At 42.3% G+C, this 25424-nt stretch overlaps 1 protein-coding gene across 1 annotated transcript; it reads right to left on the bottom strand.

Moving 5' to 3' along the window:
- Positions 1 to 618: 618 nt before the first annotated feature.
- On the bottom strand, positions 619 to 19827 carry APOH (apolipoprotein H). The gene is made up of 9 exons (XM_065563655.1): positions 19468 to 19827; positions 14750 to 14924; positions 12241 to 12417; positions 11315 to 11411; positions 6452 to 6528; positions 4689 to 4877; positions 3833 to 4012; positions 2216 to 2413; positions 619 to 1244 (listed from the first exon to the last, which is right to left on the bottom strand). Exons 2-9 carry the CDS (start codon positions 14808 to 14810, stop codon positions 1183 to 1185), a joined length of 1041 nt encoding a protein of 346 aa, XP_065419727.1. The 5' UTR covers positions 14811 to 14924; positions 19468 to 19827; the 3' UTR covers positions 619 to 1182.
- Positions 19828 to 25424: the final 5597 nt, after the last annotated feature.

Genomic DNA, 25424 nt, shown 5'->3' with positions numbered 1-25424 from the left:
CCTAGCCCAATTAGTCTCTACCCTGAAGCTGCAACAAACTCTTTCTACGCTTCAAGGGAAGGAGATGTTTCCATAGGGGTGTCTGACCCATTTATGTGATCTGCACAGAGGGTGGCCTTCTTTCATGGGCTGATCTGGGGTGAAAGAATCCAGGCCAATTAGAGTATGTGCAGAGGAACATACTACGAGCACGTGTCGGGGATAGCTTAGGTATATTTGGTCCTGTCTCAGTGCTGGGGACTAGACTAAATGACCTCTCAAATTCCCTTCCAGCCTGACACTTCTGTCATTCTATAGACAGTCAGAGGCAGAGCTAGACAGAGTCCTGACAGACAGTTTTCTCCAGCCACTAGTCAAACGCCTCCCTTTTGACTAAGCACTGTCCCTCATTTGAATTTTCAGACTACTGGTACAGATTAGAAAGGGGAGGCCTGGTTTTATATGTGTTTGCTTTGAAATCAGACTGTAAAATGAGTAACTTGAGAAGGTTGTTTTCATACTTAAATTTCTCATGTTTAGTTAAAAAGGCACAATAAGAAAATAAGAAAATCAATGCCACAATATCAGAGGGGTAGCTGTGTTAGTCTGTATCCACAAAAACAATGAGGAGTCCGGTGGCACCTTAAAGACTAACAGATTTATTAGGGCATACGTTTTCGTGGTAAAAAACCCACTTCTTCACATGCAAATGCCACAATTACCATTCAAAAACATTTTATGAGGAAAGGTACAATACTGTGTGGATACAGTTAAAACTGACTTTGAATGATAAAAAGGAAAGAGCTAGAGGATTTGATTAATGACCAGGTAATATTAAAAGAAATAAGTATGCACTACAGCTTGACTGAAAAATGACCACACTGGTGTATGGCCGGAGATGTGAGAACAAATTACAAGTACATGAAAGAGTGTAAACACCAAAGGAGAGGAATTGCTTAGGGTGGTCTGAAAGGGACTTGCAAATAAGAAGGAGAGGAAAGTGAGCAAAGGAACAGATCAGATATATCTCAGGAGAGAATTTGTAACAGAACATTTTATCTTAGACTGTGAAATAGACTGGCAATGAGATTACACTGTTTGTAGGGGCAGGGAGGAATACACTCCTTGGGACCTCCTTTCCACCTTTACAATTTTGTTGTAATAAAACATTTAGTTAACAGAACAATGTTGTTTTGAATTCACTCAGGCATCACATGGTGTCAACTCTGATGGATCCTTTTTCCAAAAAAACAAAGTACCAATTTCTGTCAAAAACAAGAAGTTACAAATCTAGGTGAGATTCTTTAAAATACGTAACAACTGAAATAAGTTACAATCCTGGGGCATACTATGTAGTGAATTTTAGCTATACGCCATAGGAACCATAGAAAGATACCTTTCGAGAGCCCATTTCAGCAACAGCTGCATCCATCGTCTGATGCTAATGCAAGCCATGCAAAAATGAGAGCAGGTATTTCCACACTGAGCATATGGTGGGGTTCTCCCCCCCCCCCCCACACACACACACATTTTCAAATGAAATGGAGCTGTAAAGAGGAACTTTTTGCGGGGGCAAATTTAATAAAAGAATAACAAACACAAAGCACTTCCTCTTGCCTACAAGCTGCCATATTTCCCTGACTGCTAATAAAGAAGTTAGCAATCAGAATCTTTCAAATTATTTCTGTTTTGAAATATTTTGCATTTGCAATGCAGCTTCTGCAGCCTCGATTCTGCAGTGAAGCCATCAATCACTTTGTGATCCTGATGTCAAAAATTCAAAGCTGGATTACCAGCCCGTGATCCCTCCTCCCCACAATCCCATGCAAATCCTGCATAAATAGGTCCAGCATAAGTGATAGCAAGGATGGTGTTCTTCCCCAGGAATGAATGCAATGTCCCAGGGTCTCAAAGCCATAAATCCTACATAAGTCCCTACAATCCTCCTCCATCGAGAGTTTTGACCAGTCAATTCATGAAGTCACAGATTCACTGGCCATGGCCCTGTCAGTTTTTTGCCACAGAGCACTTCTCTGACATAGAAGACTCTTGCTATGCATGCTCTCCATAGCTGGGACCACTTCTCCCACTGAAACCTTCCACTACCCTTCTTCAAGCCAAATGCTTTAGCCCTCAAGTATGGATTCAGGCTAAATGAATCCACTCCCCCCCATATAATCAAGGTCTTATCACTCTCCCAAGCTGGACACTCTTGTGCAGTTACCCTGGTTCATACCTTCGAAACAGGAAGGGACTGTGAGTTGGCCATTTATACACTGAGTGGGTATGGTATAGCCACACGTTTTATCTTGGTTTTTGCAGAAAAAGAAAACAGTTTCAGCATGCTGTATTCCTTCCTTGAGGTCATTCTGAACTTTTATCTTCCGGCCGTTGTATAACACTGTGGCTTTCTTAACTGGTATTTTACATGGTGCTGAAAAACAATTAATTTGTAAATGGTACTTCTGAATAATAAGAGCTCTGTTTAAAAATTGAATGGGCTAGGTCTTTTGAAGAAGATACAAAAATAACATTTGGAGGTAGAAGAACACCCTGTGGCCCATGCAGATCTGTCCGCTTGCCTAGCTAGTTGGAGTACAGACCCTGTGTGGGATATTCGATAGTGGGCTAAGCAGAGGTGAAAGTAGGCTAGTATGGTACGGTGAACAGGTACACATACCGGCAAGGGGCAGCTTCCCCACGCCAGCGATTTAAAGGACCCGGGACTCCCAGCAACGGCTGGAGCCCCGGGCCCTTTAAATCACTGCCCGAGCCCCAGGGCTCCTGGCTGCTGCCACAGGTACCACTACCATCGGGCTCCAACGGTGATTTAAAGGGCCCAGGGTTCCCAGCCGTCGCTAACACAGCTGGAGCCCCGGGCCCTTTAAATCTCGATTTAAAGGGCCCGGGGATTTAAAGGCTCCGCCTCTTCTGGTTGAGGCCCTGCCCGCTTCCAGTTGAGGCCCTGCCCCCCCCGCTCAGGACTCCGGCACACAGGTAAGTCCTTTAAATTACTTTCACCCCTGGGGCTAAGTGACTTTGAAGCACGCTTGGGTGTTTTTGAAAATCCCATGCTCTGACTTATTGCAATATGCTGGTTTAGGTGAATACGTGTTCTTGATGAACGTGGTCAAGTGGCTGGTTTCCATAGGTCAGTTGTAGGTGTATCTTTTATTGGGAACATCCAAATAAGCGGCATCTTTGACCCTTTTCATAATTTAAAAGTGTGAATATGTTACAAATAGTCTAAATATTGATGGAAAACAAATTAAGTGATATAATCACAGAAAATGTTACTTCTGATCACAGTAAATGGGGGAGACTAGTGAGGCCAGGTCTACACTAGAAAAGATTTGCTGGTGTAATTATACTGGCAAACCCTTCTAGTGCAGGTACAGCTTACACCAATATAAAACATGCTTTTGGTGGTATAGCCTTTACATTGAGGTTTGTGCCGGTATAGAAATGTTTCTTTAAAAAAGGCGGTGGGGGAGGGGGAAGTGCCCCAAGCAACATTGCAACACCAACAAAAGTTTCTAGCGTAGACCTGACCAGCGTACAATGTTTTCATTCAGTTACGAGAAAGATGAGTAAAAGGGAGAATTCAGACCTAGTGGAAATAGGTGCTTGATCACTGAAGTCAATTCAGTTGTATCCTCTTACACTAGGTCGGATTTTGAAGCAGATAATCATTTCATGTTTTCTTACAGACCTCAGTATGAAATGTTTGTACTTTCTGCTTTGTTTAGAGATGGGGAACTGTTATAAAGACATCTCTCATGATGGATAGCTACACTTTTAGGACAATACAGGTCAATAGATGGTTTTTAATACAGAGTATATATATTCATACCTTTACAGGTTGGCTTGATGGACCAGCTACCTGTTTTTTCACACCTTGATTCCCTTGGTCCATCTAGCACATAACGAGGCTGGCAGCCGTAATCGACGCTCTCCATATAACGATAGGTTCTGCGAACATGAAAATTTACAAATCCATTTTCTATCCCCGTTGGATGTGGACATGTTACATCTGTTGTAGAAAAAACAAAGCTGCATCAGATGTAGACGTTTAAGACATATTATATACTGTGGAAAATATGGTAACCTTGAAACTTTCTTTGGTTCCTCTTTCCCAGAGATATACCATGAGAGAAGGTGAAGATGTTAGAAAGAAACAAATGTTATTTTGTTTAGAAATATTTTCATTATAATCTATGAATCAGATCCTAAAATAGTGGAATTTGGCACCGGTCCATTGAATTCAATGGAGTTATGCTAATGGAGTTACCAACTGGAGTTACTCATTGGCAGTCTAGTCCTGTATTTCTTAAACTGATGAAATAGTTCACTGCTACTGCTTAGTTAGTGGAATATGTTCATGGAGCAGATTTTGATTTCATATCAGTGGAAGTTGCTCTTGATTTGCATAAACTTATACAATATCATAGGTTATAGTTACCTTGGGGCAGCGTTTTGTTCTACAAAATGTGCCAGCTTGAGGTCACTGTCAGCATCTACTTTCATTCATGATTCTGCCTTTCAGAATAGGGTGAATTCTAGTCTATCCAATGTATGCATTAACAAGTCGGTATCTTTTTAGACAGCCCATTTTAAAAAAATATTGTTCATGCGATTTCATACATGTTATTCTAAGAAGCTTTTAAAATAATAAAATAATGGAAATTAGTGATCATATATTTACTTACACCTGCATTCTGGTATATCACTCCAGGTCCCATTGGCCATGCAAGTAGCAGTTTCATTTCCAAACAACGCAAAAGATGATAAGCATTCAAAACGGATAATGTCTTGGAAGACGGACTCATTTCCAGGCGATAGCTTATGGTAAGAAATAACTCCAAATTCAGGAAGCGAGGGAGGAGGACAAGTCACAGCTGGAAAAACCAGAGCATCATTATTCCACATATGTTATAAATCTAGCTCAGCGATACTCCGACTGAATCTCGAGAACTGCAAGTGGCTCTTTAATGTGCCTCCTGAGGCTCTTTGCAGCACATATTAAAACACTGTGTGATTTAATTATTAACCAGTCTAGGTTATTAATCAATTGTAGCTGATAAAAAAATAATACTTGCTCAGTTATTTTGCTGTGAGAATAATACACCTCTACCTCGATATAACGCTGTCCTCGGGAGCCAAAAAATCTTACCGCGTTATAGGTGAAACTGCGTTGTAGCGAACTTGCTTTGATCCACCGGAGTGCGCAGCCCCGCCCCCTGGGAGCACTGCTTTACCGCGTTATATCCAAATTCATGTTATATCGGGTTGCGTTATATCGAGGTAGAGGTGTATATATATTATACACACATACACATACACGCACATATACACACACACACTAAACATTTCCCATCATACTGTTTAAATATGAATATATAGCACTATAGTAAATGAAACAATGAATTCACACTACAGTGGCTCTTTTGGGTAATGTTGATCGCTAATTTGGCTCCTGAATCACTGAGGACTGAGTACCACTGACCTAGCTGTTACTCCTGCCTTGAGGAACATCGCACAGAACGAGCACCATGCCCATGATGGAATTATGCATACCATCACAGAGAAATTTATTTCCCAACGCAATAAGGGCTTGTCTATACTTACCACGCTGGTTCGGCGGCAGGCAATCGAACTTCTGGGTTCGATTTATCGCGTCTTGTCTGGACGCGATAAATCGAACTCAGAAGTGCTCCCCGTCGACTCCGGTAATCCTGCTCGCCGCGAGGAGTACGCGGAGTCGACGGGGGAGCCTGCCTGCCGGGTCTGGACCGCGGTAAGTTCGAACTAAGGTACGTCGACTTCAGCTACGTTATTCACGTAGCTGAAGTTGCGTACCTTAGTTCGATTTGGGGGTTTAGTGTAGACCAAGCCTAAGATTAAAAGGCTCAGTGGCATAAGCATTTGTAATTCATGGATTGCTGTAAAATGTTACAGCCTATATAATAATACATAGACCATAACTGCATATTTGTACTTCTCTCATCAAAGTGTTGTATGTCTATGAAGGGTAGATTATGGCAAAACAACACCTACACCAGAGTGGCAGAGTTTCCCTAATATCCTAATTTGAAGCAAAGAGGGTAAGTGACCTGCCCCATCCCCAGGGAATCGGCATCATCTCTGCTCCAGTATTAGAATTCAGGAGTTCCAGACGCCCATTCTATTAAACAGATTATTAAACTACTCTTCTCTTACAATTCACACACCCCCAAAATAATAAAAATAAAACAGATCACACCATTCTCTCCATGTCAGAGATAGAAGGTCTGATTCTTATTTACACCGAGTCCCTTTACATTGCTCTGGCACTGCTAAGAAGCCTTGGAGTGGATGGAAATATATTTCTGCCCACTTTAAGGGTCTTTAAAAGGCCAGAACGACATAAAAAGGTCTTGAATGTACATAAGAATAAGGCCCAGAGAATTTCTTTTATATATGGGACACATACGTTGGCATACAGGTCGTTTTCCGCTCCACTGTCCATCTGCCATGCACTGGCTAGTGTCTGTTCCATAGAGAATGTATCTGAAGAGAAAGAGATCCATTTATAAGCAAACTTTGAGACCATTTACACGTAGCAGGATTGAAATAATCTTGACAAGAAAGACTAGTACTCCTCTAAAAGAGACCCAGCAAGCAGATATGCACTGCACCGTAGGGTCCAAATCCTGGAATCCTTCTCTAGTTCAAACACTCATTGATTTTAATGGGAATTTTGATTGAAACCTGAAAAAATTGGCTCTATACTAACACTGCAAGTTTCCAAAAGGCGTGGTTTCACAAGAGGAGAAAACGAATATGAGGCCAATACCTTCCACAGTCAATTATATATAGTATTTGCCATATTGGTTTATATAATTGATTAATACGGTGTATACATGCAAGTAAAGAACATTGATTTGTCATTAATACAGTGGATGGTACAATAAATGGTTTCTTGGGAGCAACGCTCAGTTATCTATGACAAGTACATTGATTCTGTTTGTATAAAATCAGATACTTCAGGGTAGATACCATAGTGCATAACTTTACCAGTAGACACCAGTCAGCCCAGTTTAATTCACATGTACCTTCCCTCTAATGTCCTTATCTCCAGACTTCCATGAATGTATTAGTGAAAGTCCTTACACTGAGTTTTAATGAAATGCTCATCCTGTTTCTGTCATTTCTATATTACACAGCTGGAAACCAGCAAACTATTGTTAGCAAAATGAGGTCCATCAATCAAATCCCATTATTATACTGAATGTCAGAGGTGCTTGTTATACTGTCTTTCTCAGAGGAGCAATTTGAATGAAACCATTTACACCAGCGCTTAATTTGTAATGAAAGAGGTGCCGGGGTTCAAGCACAGGGCCGGCTCCAGGCACCAGGCAACCAAGCACATGCTTGGGGCGGCACCTGGTAAGGGGCGGCAAATCTTGGGGTGGCGGGGGGCAGCGCGGCGCAGCATTCTGCGGGGGGGGGCACTCCGGCGGCGTGGCCCTCGGCCGGGGGGCGGCGAGGGGCGCGGCGCTCCGGGGGGGGGGAGCTCGGCGGGGGGGGGGGCGGGCTCCGGCGGCGCGGCACTCGGCAGGGGGGCGGTGCGGAGCGCGGCGCTTGCGGGGGGGTTCCAGCAGCGCGGCACTTTTTTTTGCTGCTTGGGGCAGCAAAAAAGTTAGAGCCGGCCCTGTTCAAGCAATTAGTTGCTGGGGCTCAAGACATTTTTTTACATTCATAACTGATACAGCAAGCACAGAGGGGCCGGGGCTATGAACTGCAAAGCCTAGAGGTGCCAGGCCTCAGCCCTGGCATAAATTAAGCATTGATTTACACTTAACAATGAATTCCAGTCTGTGCGTCAGCCATGAATGTCACAGGTGAAAAATATTTGCTAATGAATTATTCCAGGGGAATGAGTCACATGTTTGTCTGACTATTGTCTAAATATCTGTAGTCTTAGATGGATACCTTACAAAGAAGTGATACCTTTATGCTGTACTATTGCTATGGTGATACTTTGATGGACACATCTGGTGTATATATATACACACACACAAGGCTATGCAGAGCTCCATCCACCCTGCCTACATTTTAGTTCTCATTTCCTCTATGCCCCCCTCTTACAGCATAGATTCTACAGAATCCTCTCAGCTTTCTGCTCTGACGTTTCATTCCACACTCAGCTTCATGCCTTTCTCATGGTGCTCCTACATGCAGAAGAGCGACTGTCCTATCCACCTCCAAGTCTGTCCCCAAAACTTGTTTCCCTGATCTTATTCGCCTGTTCAACACTATTCTCCTCTCTGACTCTCTCTCTCGCTCTCTATTCCTTCTGATACTTTTAGGCTTTAAGCTGTTCAGAGAAGGATCTCTTATTTCCATGTGGGTTTTTTTTCAATGTCAAGTACTCTGTAATGGGGGCCATCACCCCAAAATCACCTTGGTGACTTGGTGAGGTGCTGCCATTGTGTCTCTGCCTCAGTTTCCCTGAATGAGGATTTTAATAAGTCCAGTGAGGCTTGTATATTGAACAGCACCCTTCAGGGGTCTATTTATTCAACCCCAAAGGCAGAACATCACATTAATAGGCCTCCCCTTCAGTATCTGTAGCAGGACAGGGAGGAGGCTGAGTCAGCCTTCGTCTGTCAATGCTAATTATATCCAAGGTTCCTTACCTGGGAGGCCTTCGTGAACCCTTTTTTGGAGTCAGGGCTCTCTTGTCATTAGCTGCGGGAGGGTCTCTCCTATTGCATCAAAGTTCCCACAGAGGCTGACCCTCCCCAGGACAACATAAAATTCTTCTTTTCCCAGGGCTTTTGTTGTTGCCCAGTGAAGACTTTTAAGGTAGCCTGGTTTCTCTGAGATTTATCATTCATAGTCCCTTCTTGTCACAAACTCTCCCATCCAGGAGCAATTTTCCTTGGTTTTTTTTTTTTGCTGGTGACCCCCCATCACCAGCTTCCCCCAAGAAGCTTTCTCCGTAGGTGTGTTCTCCTACTTTCTGGGAACGGTTCCTCTCCCCAGGAGCCTCTGTTCCCCTAGCTAGCCCCCACCAGGCATAGTTTCTTTTATCACACCAGAATGCTTCCCTCTGGTGTAGTTAACTGCCTCCCAGAGGTCAGCGCAACCCCCGGCCCCTTCAGGGGGCCAGCTGCCCTCTGACAGACACCCTAAGGTGCTATGCAAATAATAAAAACATTGGATACAAAGTGCGCTGATGACATACTAATAATGCAGCTCACACTGTACAGCCTAGTTTGTGTGCTGTTTATTTTAGAGCCATACGTTCAGGAGGCCTCCTTAGCCGAATCCACAAAAATTGTGAGTGAACCCACTGCGCAGTCACAACATATAATTACATCTCTAAACAGGTTGCTTGATGGTGACTGCTCATTTGCATACTGAAAGAGCGGTTAGGTATATTTTGATAGGATATTTCTTTTAAACGTTGTCTACCGACAATTGTTTTCACCCACGTGATTTGTTTCTACAGATTTCTTCCCAGTTTTAATGTCACCCGACAGCACTTCAAAACAAGGGAACAGCTCTAGCTGAAACATCCCTTTATATATCGCTGGTTCCACCAACGTGCTGGTATCAAACATCTGTCGCTGTATTTTCCTTTGCCAATTCCTTTGAATTTATTCTAATCTCCAAAACTGGCAGCACTTTTTCAAACCAGCCATCCCTGGGTAAAAGTGTATTGCACTGCTGCATAAGGAGACCAAATAAGGGCTAACCTCAAGTTTTCATTCACTGTGCAGGGAAAGACATAGAAGCAATATTTTCAGCCCCAAGAGCCTAGATTGTTATGGAGCTGTCTCTGATGCAGAAGTTCATCTCATGCTGTACAAAGGAGATTTACAAAGGGGGGAGTAGGTGGCACAGAATTTTTTTTTTTTTTTTTTGCATAAAATCAGCCCTGCCATTTGGACTGGTTCCATTTCTGAGAGTCATTCTCTTGGGAGTAGCAAAATCCCCCGCTAAGCTATGGCCAATGTTAAACAGGGTAAGAGAGAGAGAGACCTGTCCTCCACACCAATTCTTGAATATCTGGGGCTCCTGACAAGTGAAGAATTTTTTAAATCAGTTGTTCGGCAGCTCTGACACAGCCATTTCCATATGACCTTGTTTCCCATATTCTCAGTCTGAGTGATGCTGTCTGGAGATCACCTTGTTGATTTGAACTGAATATTGTACTAACATGGGGACTGAAATCTGTCCTATTTCTCTGTCAGCTCAATTCCTGGGGTCTCAATGTCCGCTCTAGCTGTCATTCCCCCTAATTGTATCTTCCCCAGTTTCACTAGGGCCAAATCCTGATCCCATTGAAAATCTAGGGGAATTCCAGCATTCACTAACAGGACCGAGATTTGTTCTTAATGATCCAGTTCAGCATCCATTGAAGTCCATGGGCAGACTCCGTAGGAGCAAGTGTGCCCTGAATGATCATGTACAATACACCATTCTGTGTTATTCTGGTGGAAGCATCAGTCATTCGGAGATTTTTTGCCATTATTCTCAATCCTTCCATTGATTTTCTCAGTTTTCCAAGTCTAGTGCAGCTTTCTTATTAATTTGGGGGTCCCAATTTTCTTGTTTTAATTTTTCAATCTAGCCTGCAATTTCACTGGATTTCTCTTATATTTGTGCATTTTAAATTGATTGATTTATCCTTCCCATGAGCAGAGGTCCCTCTAAGTGCACTGATTGTCAGGATGAGTTGGGGACACTCCAAGGAACGGATGACGACTGCTTTGGGGCCTGAGTTTTTCAATAATGTAGACCACATTTCTCAGTAGCTTCCTAATAATTTTGAAACACTGCTTTGATCTTCCTTTGCCTTAAATTTGCTGCTTGGATTTAGCCTGATCCTCTGATACAGCATGCAAGGTTGAATTATTCTCCGTCACATAACTCCTCCATGTTATCCAAACTTGGAGACGACAAGAAAGCTGGACAAGATGGATGTCTATGGGAACCAATATTGGGGATTTTGAGAATAATAAAGCCAAGTCACTGTGCTTCTAGAAATATTTTATATGAAAAGTGCAACAATTTCCGGGGTTTGTTCTTAAAAAGTATGTTCATTTTATTTATGTATTTTAAGTAGTATCACATTTCATAACAAAATCTCTCCTAGTGGTTACCTAACTACGTGAATCATTGGTCTAATACAGTATAGGAATTTCTATGTTCACCATCATAAAATATGAAATGGATCATTTTTATTTCTGTAGCTTTGCTCAATTAATAAAACCAGAGGATCTAGTTTATTACCTTACTATGTTGAAGTTATTTTTAATAGCATGGTGATATGAGAACTTACCCGGGTTCACATGAAAAGTGTATCAAACTTTGATAGTTCGTGTCTATAACATGAACTATTCCGTTTATCATGGCTTCAGGATAGGGACATTTCTTTGCTGTTGTTTAAAGATGAGAGGATATTATTATTTCATGATGTATAAAATAAAGCAGTCACAGAATTTACATCATTTAATGACTAGTGTCATTCAAATTTCTTCACTTCTTTGTACACATTTTCATCACTCTAGACATTTTATATTTGAAATCAAAATACACTTAAGATAGTTTCAAAGTTCTTAGTGATTACATTAGCTTTGACAATTGATTAAGGGCTATGCAAAGCATGAGATATAAATAACTTGTCTGTGATTGACGTCAATAAAGATTAAAGTTGTCAGGGTCTGACCCTGCTTCCATTTAAGTATAATGGAATTTTGTAAACAAAAATATATTTCTGTAGATGTCATTAAACTCAAAATTATCAATATTTTACTCACACACTTTAAAACAATAGAATAAACAAACATAAGAATTTTAAGGATGAAACAGCTGAGTTAAAATTTTGGTTATAAACATCATAAATAGTTACAATTTTCAGTGTATACAAAACAACTATATAATTTCAATCTAAACATCTTTTATTTTGGATTAAGGGAATCAACAACAAGAAAAAACAAAAGTAAAGCTCCCAATAGAGAGTGAAGTGTGCAACTCCTATCTAGCAGCAGCAACCCTGATAACAAAATGGCTGCTTACTTTACAGTTTAAGAACTCAACTTTGTGCTCAGTTCTTACAATGTAAAGGCAAGAACACAGAAAATGAAGGCATCACAGCTGCGTAGCTAGATAGATCACACAAACCATAAAAAAGCTTGTGTCAAACCAATGCACAGTCTAGCAGCAGCAGAATATAACATCTAGGAATGGTATTTATGAGTTACTTACGTATACATCTCATTTTATTGATAGGCCATTTACCAGACAGAGGGCAAGTATACTTCCTTGAGCCACTCTGATGGCTATAACCAGGATCACAGGTGTATGTAATTTCTTCACCTACATCATATACTCTCTTGTCTACATCAACTGTAGCAAATGGCACTTCAGGGGGCTTGTGGCAAACTGGAAAAAAGGAAGCACTTTCAGTAAAAGGTTTTAGTTGTACTGGGCAGAGGATTTTTGTTTGTATGATTCAGAAGACTCAAGCACAGAGTCTTATACTCAACTCAAAGGCATTTCTCCAATTGTCTGTCTGTAACTGTCCATAGATCAAAGAACCACTTGATGGCACCCAGTGACACCTTTCAAAATAACACCACCCCTATCTCAGTCTGCTGATCCTCCTAATATAGTTTAAAAATGACAACACCCTGAATGATTGATCTCCCAGACAGAAAAGAAACGAGAATGGGGACGGGGGGGGGGAATAGGGGTGTACACAGAATCCCTGGCATGGGCGGGAAGAATGGAGGACCTTGGGAAGGGCGGAGGGAGGGGGTGTCACACAGAACCCCTGCCATAGAAGGAAAATGGACGACGATTGTATGGAGGAGTTGTTGAGCATACAAATTTACCCTAATTGTGAGCTGAACTGTGAAAAGCGAGTGAAAGTTCATAAAACGTTACAATAACCTACAACAAATGTTGATGGGAAAAGATGCAAAAAAGAGACAGACTGAATTAGTTCAAACAAAAAGACCTCCTGGTATAACTACCAGGCATGATCTTAATACAGTCCTTGAGACAGGAAAAGTGTGGAACCAGAAATCAATGAAACAAAATTGGTGTGTCGGATATCAGGCCTAATCGGTGGACAAAATAATAAGAGGCTGGACTATTCCTCCCCGTCACTTTTAAGAGTCTTAAAAAGAAAAACACTTTGGAGAGAAAAATTGGCTACTGGAGCGAGTTTCACCATCAAGGCTGCCACCCTCACCATCTTCTGGAACCCCAGTCTTTTTTTCATCCTGAGCCTGAAAGAGTTGCTGACCAGACAAGGCCAGAGAAAGGAAGACAGATGACATTGCCACCTATATCAGCTGAATCCCAACCACCACCTGGGATGTGAGACTGTCTCTGTGTGTGTGTGTGTGTGTGTGACACACACACCTTTGAGAGGTCTTGTCCTTGTCTCACCCCACTGGTGTGTTCTTTCCTTGTCTCTCACACCCACTCTTGTGTGTGCTTTTCCTTCCCCACCTTATTTCTTCTGTTCTAACTCGCGCCTTTTTTCCTTCTAATGAGGGTCTGGTTTTGCTGGCCAAGACTTCATATTTTGCAAAACTGCTGTAAGCCTGTGACCAGAAAAAGACACCCAAAAGCAATGCCCAAAAGAGCCCGAATGCTTGTTCAAGTTTGCTAGGGTTCAGGGTAGCTGATAAGATCATGTGCTGTGCCAGTGTTTTTCCAGCAGCGAGGTTGCAAGTGGGAGTCCACACCAGAGACAGACGCTGCATTTTCTACCTTCTCTATTCTTTTCTCCCCCCTTGTGTGTGGGTTGGTCTTGTTTTGTCTTCTGAGAAATGGGCTCAGACTTTAACAGCAGCAATCATACAATTCCAGCCCATCTCAATTAACTTCTTCTCTTTTCCACCCATAGGACAGTTACCAACTAAGAGACTTTCAGATAAAGGGGGGTTACCATCTAAAGGGAGTGGGAACAAGGGATGTTATAAAGAAAGTCATATTTAATACTTTACATTTCAAATGCTTTAATGGTTTTAACCTTTTATTAAAGACACAAAAAAGGAAAAGATTTTTAATAGTGTGTTTGCCATGGTACTAAGCAAGCTGAGGTATCTGTATACAAAACCCTAAACCTTGTCTAAAACTCTGTAACGTTTAACTCTTTAGGCCCTTTATTCTGTCTAAATTAACACAACAGAGGGGACATCAGTGCCCCTGACATGTGGCAGAGGGTGAAATGGGGGGCCCACCCAGAACCCCTGCCATGGTGGGAAGGCAGGGTATGCAGAGGAAAGGGGGAATAGGGGCACACACCAAATCCCTGGAAAGGGAAAGAATAGGGGACAATGGTATTGGGGAGGAGGAGATAGGAGATACACAGAGCTCCTAGCATGTTGTAGGGAGAATAGAATATCCTGTATGGGGTGGAGGGATGCTATGGGGACACAGAAGTGGGGAGTGGGAAGGTTGCAGGGAGTCTCTGAAATAGAGGGTGATGGTAGGATGGCACACAGGAAGCGGGGCAGTGGGGGGGAACAGAGAAATACAAGGAGCCCCTGGTATGTGCAATGCCATGCACTCAGCCTACAGAAGCAGTACAGGGTGATAGTTTTCAAGAAAAATTCTAATATTTTGGCCAGACTTTTCCAACTGCTTGATAACCCCCAGAGATTCTGCAAAACCCCCATCTCCACCAAGGTGCTCCCATCCTCATTTTCTACTTACAATAAGGAATATTATTTGCTATGCAAAAGTCAAAGACACTTACCACGTCCTGCAAGAGCACAGTGTGCTAGAGTAACAGTCAACAAGAACAGCACCGAGGGCATTGCTGCTAGTTCCCAAGCCTCCAAAATGACTCTAAAGTAACCGTTTCTTCTCTTAAAATTAGTAGACAGCCACAAGAGGTGAGTTAAATATTAACTCTTCGTGTTTGCTCTGATCTAGTAAATAGAAGATAAAAGACTGCTGGTAATATCGGCAGAAATGTTCCTGATGCACATGTATTACAGGAATTCAGATAGTGACCAATTCTGAAGGTCACTCATCTCTGCCTGTTGGTTCCCCTGGATTGTGTCCTCTTGAATTTTTTTTCTTTTTCTTTTTTTTTTTTTTTTCAAGAAACTAGGCACCAACTAGTAAGTCATCTCCAAACCTTTCAGGGCCAGTTCCTTGTCAGGTGTAAATTGATGTAACTCCATTCTACAGTGACTAAACTGATTTACACCAGCTGAAAAAAAATCTGTGTGATGCTGGCTGACCAGGTCATGCTCGAGTGTATTCAGGTCAATTCACTTGTGTATTACATCAAAGTGATTGTAAATGTACCTTTGGGTGTTTAAACTTCATAAAACTAACAGGATGTTACTGATATTATTTTTGCTTCTCTATTCCTGTCATAATGTAATAGGAAACATTTACAGGGTAAATATTTGTGCAACTAAATTACACATCAAAGAAAGAAGAACAGGAGGACTTGTGGCACCTTAGAGACTAACAAATTTATTAGAGCATAAGCTTTCGTGGACTACAGCCCACTTCTTCGGATGCATATAGAATGGAACATATATTGAGGAGATATATATACACACATACAGAGAGCATAAACAGGTGGGAGTTGTCTTACCACCTCTGAGAGGCCAATTAATTAAGAGAAAAAAAACTTTTGAAGTGATAATCAAGCTAGCCCAGTACAGACAGTTAGATAACAAGTGTGAGAATACTTACAAGGGGAGATAGATTCAATGTTTGTAATGGCTCAGCCATTCCCAGTCCTTATTCAAACCGGAGTTGATTGTGTCTAGTTTGCATATCAATTCTAGCTCAGCAGTTTCTCGTTGGAGTCTGTTTTTGAAGTTTTTCTGTTGTAATATAGCCACCCGCAGGTCTGTCACTGAATGACCAGACAGGTTAAAGTGTTCTCCCACTGGTTTTTGAGTATTTTGATTCCTGATGTCAGATTTGTGTCCATTAATTCTTTTGCGTAGAGACTGTCCGGTTTGGCCAATGTACATGGCAGAGGGGCATTGCTGGCACATGATGGCATATATCACATTGGTAGATGTGCAGGTGAACGAGCCCCTGATGGTATGGCCTCTCAGAGGTGGTAAGACAACTCCCACCTGTTTATGCTCTCTGTATGTGTGTATATATATCTCCTCAATATATGTTCCATTCTATATGCATCCGAAGAAGTGGGCTGTAGTCCACGAAAGCTTATGCTCTAATAAATTTGTTAGTCTCTAAGGTGCCACAAGTCCTCCTGTTCTTCTTTTTGCGGATACAGACTAACACGGCTGCTACTCTGAAACATCAAAGAAAGCTTGTGAAATGCCAATGAAGGACTCTATTGTAAGACTGGGATAGTGATCCAGGAGTTCACATTTGTTACTGCCTTGGTGAAATCTAACTACAGAACATACCACCAGTTTGGGGTGTGTGAGAGGGGTGTCTTCCTGATTTTCTGACAGTCTGACCTGAGACTGGCACTCACCCTCCAGACAGCGTGATGATCTAGCCCTCAGACTTTCACTCCGCATGGGAGAGGGGAACCCTCTGTAACAGAAGGGCTTGCCCTGTGGGCTGGAGAGCCTCTGGTTAAGCCAATCCTGGGGATGTGCAAGTACTGGAGTGTTCGGATATCTAGTGTTCAGTACCTTTTAGGTATGTCTCTTTTTGCAGCATCAGCCCTTTCCTTGCCAGCTTCTGTGAGCAGGGTCTGCCTCTGGCTCACAGCTTAGCTTTGCTTTATGTTAGCAAAGTCTTGACCATTACTTTAGTTCAGGCCTCAGGCCTCATACTTTTGCGATTGGTGTATAGACATTCATTTTCATTTGAGGTGCATTACTAATATTTCATACAAAATGTAATGCTTAACGGCTAAAATAAATGCTCACAATCTTCCATGAGAAGGTGTATTGCTTTCCCTTGCTGAACACTTTGTTTCAGCAAAAGAGTTAATAACATAATTTTAACAAGCTTTTTAGAGTTAATTTGCTTGTGATACCAACTTCTCTCTTGTTAACTGTTTAGAAGCACAAACTTTAACAACCATTGCTTCCCATTAACATAACGTAACAAAAGAAAAGTGTAGAAAATTAAACCAATTATAAAATTAAACCAAAATAAATTTTAAATACAGATACTTTGAGGGTAGTTGAGGGTATACTTTCATGATGCTTTGTTATGTTTGGGAGCCAAAGGTGGAAACCCTTTGAAAACATGGAAACCTGTTAATATTATTTTTACCTTCATGTTGAGGTTTCCCCTTACATTTTTTCTTTGAATAACAAAAAATAATAAAAAAAAAAAAAGGAAAAAACTTAAAAAACAAAACCAAACCATGATCGATAAAAGATAATCCTTTTTGGTTGCAATTGCATTATTTGTTGAGGCAGACATATGTTCATATTTATAACTGAAACTTTTTTGAACTTTGCACAAAAAATTGGTGCTAATAATACTATGATTATACCCCAAACATGATCTCAAAATAGTGTGGTACCACATATACATATATATTTTTTTAAAAGGGTATAAAATTGACTTTTGTTGCAACAAAAAATAAAAATAATTAAAAATAGTCACGTGACCCACACAACATACAACACAAGACAACACACATGACATACAGGACAAACTTACAATTAAAAACAAATGGCGCCAGAATTCTATTCATAACTATACAAAATAAGGCAAACAAAAAAATAAATAAATAAAAAGGGTTAAACATTCGAATAAACAAATTATTTCCTTATTTAAAACTTGTAACATAAATTGATAAAATTATAGTAATATTTGCCAAATTTATTGTATTAATTTGGTAACAAGGAATTTTGCATTGCTTTATATTTAACATTATTTTAAAACTCTGCTATATGGAAATAAGAAACGTCCATGTTTCAAATATTAGTTAGTGGTTAGGATTAGAAGCCAAGTGTGCATTTCTGTTGCATTTCTGTTGCTTGGCAACCATATCTTCAAGAAAGTTAGGAATAATTCCAGCTGTTGCATTCCTGAAGGGTTAAAATACTTAAATTACTGGATTTAATTAAAGTAAAGTTTTTACCTTGTTTTATTTTTGTTTTTTCTGTTTTCAATTGCTTTATCTTTTGGAGGTTTCTGTAAAAACCATAACTTTTAACTTTTAAAACAAAGAGAGAGAGAGAGCAGAAGTGAGGAGCAGCAGGGGAAAGGGCGGGGGGTGAAGAGCAACCTAGGAAGGTAGCGAGACCTGAGCCAAGAAAGATTAACTCTATCAAGGTACTGTATTTGAAAGTACAGGCAGCAGCAGTAAGTTTAGCAAACTAAGAAAGCATATAAAGGACAAAACTTAACCAGTATGTAAAAATATTTGAGAAAGAAGGTTCTATTTTCAGATATGAGCGCGGAGTGTGGTTCCATGGGTCAAAGCAGTTGGGAACCTGCACAGTTGGGAATCGCGCCCCTGTTTTTTATCCTGGCTCTGAGAGGAGAGTGGGGGTAGTTACCTGCCTTTGTAAAACTTGAATTTGTTCTCCCCGTGTCTGTTGCTTTTGAGTGCATGCCAAATGGATGGTAGGAGTGCCCTTTTTTGCTGCAGTTAACTGGTTTTGGGCAACTCCGTGTGTTAATGCATCAATTCTAGGTGTTAACCCACTTAATTTTGGTTTTTTACTTTGAAAATCTTTTTTATTCACTCCCCTGCGATTGAGTCGCAGCTCCTGTCTCCTAATGTGCTCTGTGAACTGTTTCATATTTTCCTTCATCTGATTTACCAATTCTGTGAAAGTATTGTGTGCTACTCTTTCCTTCTGTGCACTTACTTGTCCCATTCTGACAGGCACCAGTCTAGATCTCAGTTTAAGTTCAACTGGAACCTGGCTTTTATCATAAGGTGGTGGTTGCAATGAAGTGGACCCCGTTTCATCTTTTAATTTTACTAGGACCACCTTTTTCCACTTCTGTCCCCATTCTTCAGACTCAGGTAGCTATCTGAAGCCTGCTGTTTACCACCAATATTTACAACAGTGGACGGCACATGTATTTTTTGTAGGTTCCTTGCAGCTGTTTCCAGTGTTTTATTCTGTTCCTGTGCTGGTTGTCTCTGGGTTGCTTGCCACCCTGCAAGGGCGGTGGGAGCATTTCAGGGCTGTGTAACTTCTTTTGATTCTTTTAACTCTTCCTTTGTTACTGTTACTTGCTTTGCCAAATTTGTGGCATGCTGTTTTAACCATCTCACTGCCCTAGACATGCGTTGCAGAATTCTTGCTTTTTTACTTTTATTTTTTAGAGCCTCGGTTTCTACTATCGCTCTACATATGCCAGTCCATGTTTCCCCACTTTCTTTTTAAAATTCATATGGACCCCCCTTACTGGCAATCCAGCGGGTCCACGAGTTAGCAAGCTCTGTGGGAATATAAAGAGAGGGGATAAGGGGGTTCCCTAGCTCAAGGTTTTCTGCCATGTTAGATTGCGGTTCCTACAGTGGACAGCTCGCTTACTCACCAGATCAGCGGTCGGGGTCACCAGTGTTGTCAGACGCTCCCGGTGTGGTGCTCTGCTCTGTTCAATGTTGATATCAATCGGCTGCGTGCGTGTGTTCCCTCTGTGTGCTGCCCCAGCTCTGCGCAGATAGCTCACACAGCAGACCCCGAGAGAACCCCCAATGACCACAGACTCTAGTAAGGTACGAAGACACGTCAGCCAGGTTTATTGTCGAAGAGAAACACAGTCTCCAGCTCCCTGGCAAACAAAGTCCAAGGTGCTGCTGAGGTGTGGCTAGCCAGTACTTATGTGCTCCCTGACAATGGACTCAGCTCAGTCAGTGGCGGGACTTTCCACTGCCCCCTAGGCTGGACAAAGACATCCACTCAGGGATGCATTCTTATACACAGGTACAAACAAGTTATACATCACTCCTGACGTATTGAGGTGCAACCCCTCTATGTAGCAAGGTACAACCCCTCTACGTAATAAGGTGCCGCCTCTCACCTTGTACATGTTGATTTGAACAAAACAACTCTATCCATCATATTACCCTTTTGGCCCTGTCACTGGTCAGCTTGTTCCTTGTTATCTGTGTGGAACGTGCAAGTATTGGAGCGTTCGGATATCTAGTGTTCAGTACCTTTTAGGTATGTCTCTACTTGCAGCATCAGCCCTTTCCTTGCCAGCTTCTGTGAGCAGGGCCTGCCTCTGGCTCACCGCTTAACTTTGCTTTATGTTAGCAAAGCCTTGACCATTACTTTAGTTCAGGCCTCATACGGGCCTCTGATAAGGGTTTATGTTTCAGGGCCTCATCTTACTACAAGTGGTGGTTCACAGGGGACAGGGAAGAAACCCTGACTGTATTTGGGAATGGACATAAGAGCTCAAGTGGGGAGGAGTGGTTGGGAGACTCAGACTGGAATGGAAGAAGAGCCCTGGGTGGATGGCAAGAGGAAAGATGGACAATGGTTACAACAATAAGATTACATGGCTCCTCAAGAAAGGCATATGAACAGCATGGCTGAACATTTTGAACAAGTATCTGACTTTGATTCCTTCCTTCTCCCTGAGGTGTTATGGAAGGCAGTGGTTCTTAACCAGGGGTCCAGGGCCACCTGGGGGGCCATGAGCAAGTTTCAGGGGGCCACCAAGCAGGGCCAATGTTAGACTTGCTGGGGCCCAGGGCAGAAAGCCGAAGCCCCACCTCATGGGGCTGAAGCCACCGGGGCTGCAGCCAAAGCCTGAGCAATGTCGCTTCGCAAGGGCCCCTGTGGCATGGGGCCACAGACAATTTCCCTGCTTGCTACCCCGTAATACCGGCCCTGAGTTTTATATGCAGAAAACCAGTTCTTGTGGCATAGGTGGGCCATTGAGTTTGTATAGCCTATTGGGGGGGGGGGGGCGGTCAGAAAGAAAAAGGTTGAGAACCCCTGATGTAAGGAGGGATTTGAACACAGATGGTGGTGGCTTTGCCCACCTGTTTGGGGAAGGTTTTTCACACATACAGAGTAGCCTGGTCACCCTGGTTGTGGGACAAGTAGTCAGATGGAGCACCGAATCTGGCATCAGTGGTATGGTGGAGTATCTTTGGGTGATGTCGTGTGGAGCCGGGCTGCGTCTATACACACACTCTTACCGATGTCCGTTCTTAAACAGTTTAGCCTTTGTTTTTAAAAAGCATCTCTCTTTGCATTTAAAATACAGACTTTGATCAGCACATTAAATCATCAGAAACATGCTAATCTCTTCAGATCGAAAGTGCTTTTAACAATTTCTGTGCTTCCGCTCTGAGTGTCTTGCCCAAAATATTTACCAAACTCACACAGACAAAGGATAAAGTGCAGCTTCTCAACCTCTGAGTCTTTTCTCCTATCTGTATTTACATTATTTGTCAGAGTTTTCCTATTCCTCTTAAAAAAATATTTACAAAACAGCTTTACCCTTGCCAAGACCTTTGGGGAGATGAGAAGAGTTTAACCTTTTCCCTCTTGGCTTAACTCCTTGCCAGGCTCTAGCTACTATTGCTGTTACATTCTGACCTATTTTTTAAAACAACATAGAAACAGAAGGCCCAACTTGCCTGAGTCAAGAGATTTCACCATTCATCAGTCTCCATGGGAGCATTACCCATAACGATCACCAGATGGCATAATATACTCTATTGTGTACAGCACAACTATAAACGTGAGCTGAAAAGCTTTATATGCTGCTTTGAGACAAAAGATGCAACAGAAAAAAAAAATGGACTGAATAAGTGTCACATTAACTGGTAACTTCATAGATATTTGAATAGCCAAATGGTCCCATTTTCTATTTATAAATAGCTCTTTATCATTCCCTTGCATATCAAGCTGAATGAAAAGCGGGAGAGAATGCAGTCAGTTCCATAATAACTACTGATACTTTTGAAGCTCTTATTTAGCTTTTTATTTTGCAGCAGCAAAGAAATGTTAGAACGCATGCATGTCACACTCAAGAATATTTTCTTCCAGTAAGTGGCAATGACTCGTTAAGGAATAAATATTGTGTTCACGCTGATATGGTTCCTCTTGGCATAGAATCAGCAAGCCAATCAAGCTAAAGAAAACCTTTTTTCTCTCTGCATGTGGATGATAGTATTTAATTATACATGTCATCTAAGGCCCCGATCTTGCCATCCCTTTAGCGCATAAATAACTTCATGGGCATGAACATGCATAGCAAGTTACTTCATGTGCACAAGTATTTACAGCATGAGAGCCTAAATTAAAGACAGCATGCCTGCCACAAAATGAACAGGGGAATATGCTTCCTCAAAGAAAGAACAACTTTTTTTCCTTTTGGCAGATGCTTAGGGACTGAATACCTCACTGCTGCTTGTGGTATGCACCTATTGTGAGCAGGTCCATTCTTAAGGTTATGTTGATCTTTTTGTCAAAGTGGTTTTTCAGTTTCTTAGGGAGAGAAACAAAACCAAAATGTAATCCAGACCACGAGAATAATTTTCCTGAAAAGGTAAAAATGAAATTAAGTCCAGAATTCAGGAGATTTAAGAGGATAAAATGGTCCCTTTTGGAAACTGTAGGGCTGGTGGTTTAGTGGTTCTTTAGTTATTGTTTGATCCCTCCAGTTCACAGGTGCATTCATTTTTAGACATGAACGTAAGGAAGATATTGAGCTCAATAAAATCTTGTGCAGAGGTTTGTTTGGTTTCCTTTTCTTGAAATAAACACAAAGGGCCAGGTCGCAACCCCTTTCCCCAGGCTGCCAGAGGAAGGTAAGTTCAGAAAGCTCCAGTATCCTGTGCAGGAATGGGGAGATCCAAGGCCTGGTCTCTGTAGTGAGCACAGGGGACAGTGCACCCCAATTATTAGCATTACTCATCATTAGAGATCCATGTCTGGCACAGAGGTCACGGAAGTCACAGACTTTCTGCGATCTCCGTGACTTCTGTGTGGCTAACCACAGGGCCACCGGCACTAGCTGCTCAGGTGGCCTTGGGGACAGCCACACCGGCTGCTGCTCGGGCGGCCCGGGGCAGCCACTCCCCAAGGACTGCCAGAGCAGCAGTCCCGGGACGGCCAGGGCGGTCGCTCCCCGGGGACCATCCAGAGCTGGTGCCGCTGGCCCTGGCCTCCCCAGCAGTACCTCCCCCTTGGGGTGCCGCCCCACAACGTGCCCCCCCCGCCCCCAAGATTTAGTCCAGGGTATTTATAGTATAAGTCATGGGCTGTGAATTTTTGTTTATTGGCTGTGACCTGTCCATGACTTTTACTGAAAATACCTGTGAGTAAATCATAGCCATACTCATCATAACTCTTTCTAGTTACCACGCCAGCCTGCTTTAGGAGCATTGTAGATGGCAAAGATATTTATGGGAGAGGTGTCCCATCAGGAGCCTAGATAGCATACCCAACCTGTAAATGACAAGTGGGAAAGGGGGAGGGAGAACTGAACTGTGATGTGACAGTTCCAGCGATCTATGAACTTTCCACAAGAGCGTCTGAGTTTCTATAGTCTGTGTCTCCTTCTCCACGGTCACTATATTACAGAGTGTGCTATGACTCTGACCCTTCCAGTCTTTCTTGGAGTGCACTTCTCTTAGTGATAGGCCCTGGCTCTCCATTTTGCTCAAGGGGAGCCCCACAACTCTGAGACTGGGTCCCTGACTTCAGCACCTCTGTTTCTCACCATTGCTTCTTCAGCAGGTCCAAATGAGCTTGGAACCCCATTGGAGACTTCCCCTTCTGGGAGCTCTGCAACCAGTAAGTATTTGCAGTGACACAGGACAGCCTTTTCAAAACAAGACATTATTAATCAGTAGGAATGCAGTGCTCAGGGATATTGGGTTAAAATGGTAAAGAAATGCTGAACCAGATAACCAAGCCAAGGGAAGCTGACAGGTTAAGTGAAAGTTAAGCGGGTCCCTCTTTGCCCTGGCCTGGAAGACAGACTGTATACCTGCAGCAAGCCTCCCAGAGTGGATGTCCTTCTCTGGCTGGGGGAGCATGTTCTTTATACAAGACCCATAACACCTAGGTCCTTTGTTTCAAATACCAGTCACACTGTTTTCACAGATGTTGCCCCAACCCCCAGTTCATATAGAAGAGAGGTTGTGGGCAATTGCCTACCCATATTCCAAAAAGTCCCATTAGCCAGCCGCCATTAAAAGTTAATGATCTGATCTTTGGTCTTCATTGTATCTTCAAGGCAGCTTTAGTCACATGTTGACAATTCGTGATACTTCATTCATGTCAACCCAGACATGTGTCAGTGACTTCATTCATGTCAACCCAGACATGTGTCAGTGACCTCATCCATGTCCATGAAACACTTAGGAGAGCGTCTCTGGAAGGAAATTAATCCCTCATGACCAAGTTGGTAGCAATACAAAAGTGCCTGGGTAAAAGAGTTATACGTTGATAAAAATATGGACATTTTCCTTGTTCTCTACAATAACTAAGAATAAACTCACTCAATTCTGTACCAATTAGGTCTGGTCCCATTTTCTAAACATCAGCCATCATTTAATAGCTAACTTGACACCAATTAGTCCAAATTTATACATTAACTATCTTCAACTTCTGCAGCTAGGCAAAAGTCAAGACATGCACCTAATTAAGGGTCGTTCAGTGAAGATCTCTTTCATTTCTTGGGTGAGTGTTTAAACCAAACATGCAGTAACTAGCACTGACCTGACAATTTTTTACTTCATTGGTGACATACAAATAGGGTCTATTTCATAAGTGGTCACTAAAGGAAGTGTTCTCATTAGCAGCATAATTTAGGGGCAAATTCTGCTCTTGGTTACACCACTGTCATTCCAGAGTGGTCTTGTTGAAGTTATTCCACCATCACAGTGGTGTAAGTCGCTCCAGAATTTGTTAGTTCAGCCTTAAATCACTTCAGGCAGCCCCCGTTCAACCAAAAGTGTAGAACCAAAGAGTCCAATTCTTTTACCCTTTAGCCCGGGGTGTAAAGGGGCTGTAAAGACAGCGCAGCCAATCACTGGCATCAAGAGATTCCCTGGGTGGCATAGAGCTAGCATAACAATATTATGCTACCCGCAAGCATGAGGCTGTTCTAGTCTGCACTATGGCCAGACCCACAGTATGGGGAAGCACAAAGCCACTTTGCTCCCTTCCTCCTCTAACCTGTAATAACTCTATGAAGCAATGAGATGTGAAGGGATGAGAACTGAAAGAGATACCAAGGACAAAGGAAGAGTAGAGTGACCAGATAGCAAGTGTGAAAAATCGGGACAGGGGATGGGGGGGGTAATACGAGCCTATATAAGAAAAAGCCCCAAATATCGGGACTGTCCCTATAAAATCGGGACATCGGTCACCCTAAGAGAGAGGTTAAAGCACTTGTTTGGGTTTGCGGTTGGGGAAGCACCACATCAGCTTTAAACTTGCCTCTTCCTCGCCCATCAGACCCGAGACTAAAAACCTGACAACATGCTCAATATTCCCTTCATGGCTCTGCACCTGCTC

This window comes from Chrysemys picta, chromosome 12 (genome assembly GCF_011386835.1).
Source record: "Chrysemys picta bellii isolate R12L10 chromosome 12, ASM1138683v2, whole genome shotgun sequence".
NCBI classification, from domain to species: domain Eukaryota; kingdom Metazoa; phylum Chordata; order Testudines; family Emydidae; genus Chrysemys; species Chrysemys picta.
Note: the sequence above shows the minus strand (reverse complement) of the source record. Positions and strands in the feature narration are given on the sequence as shown.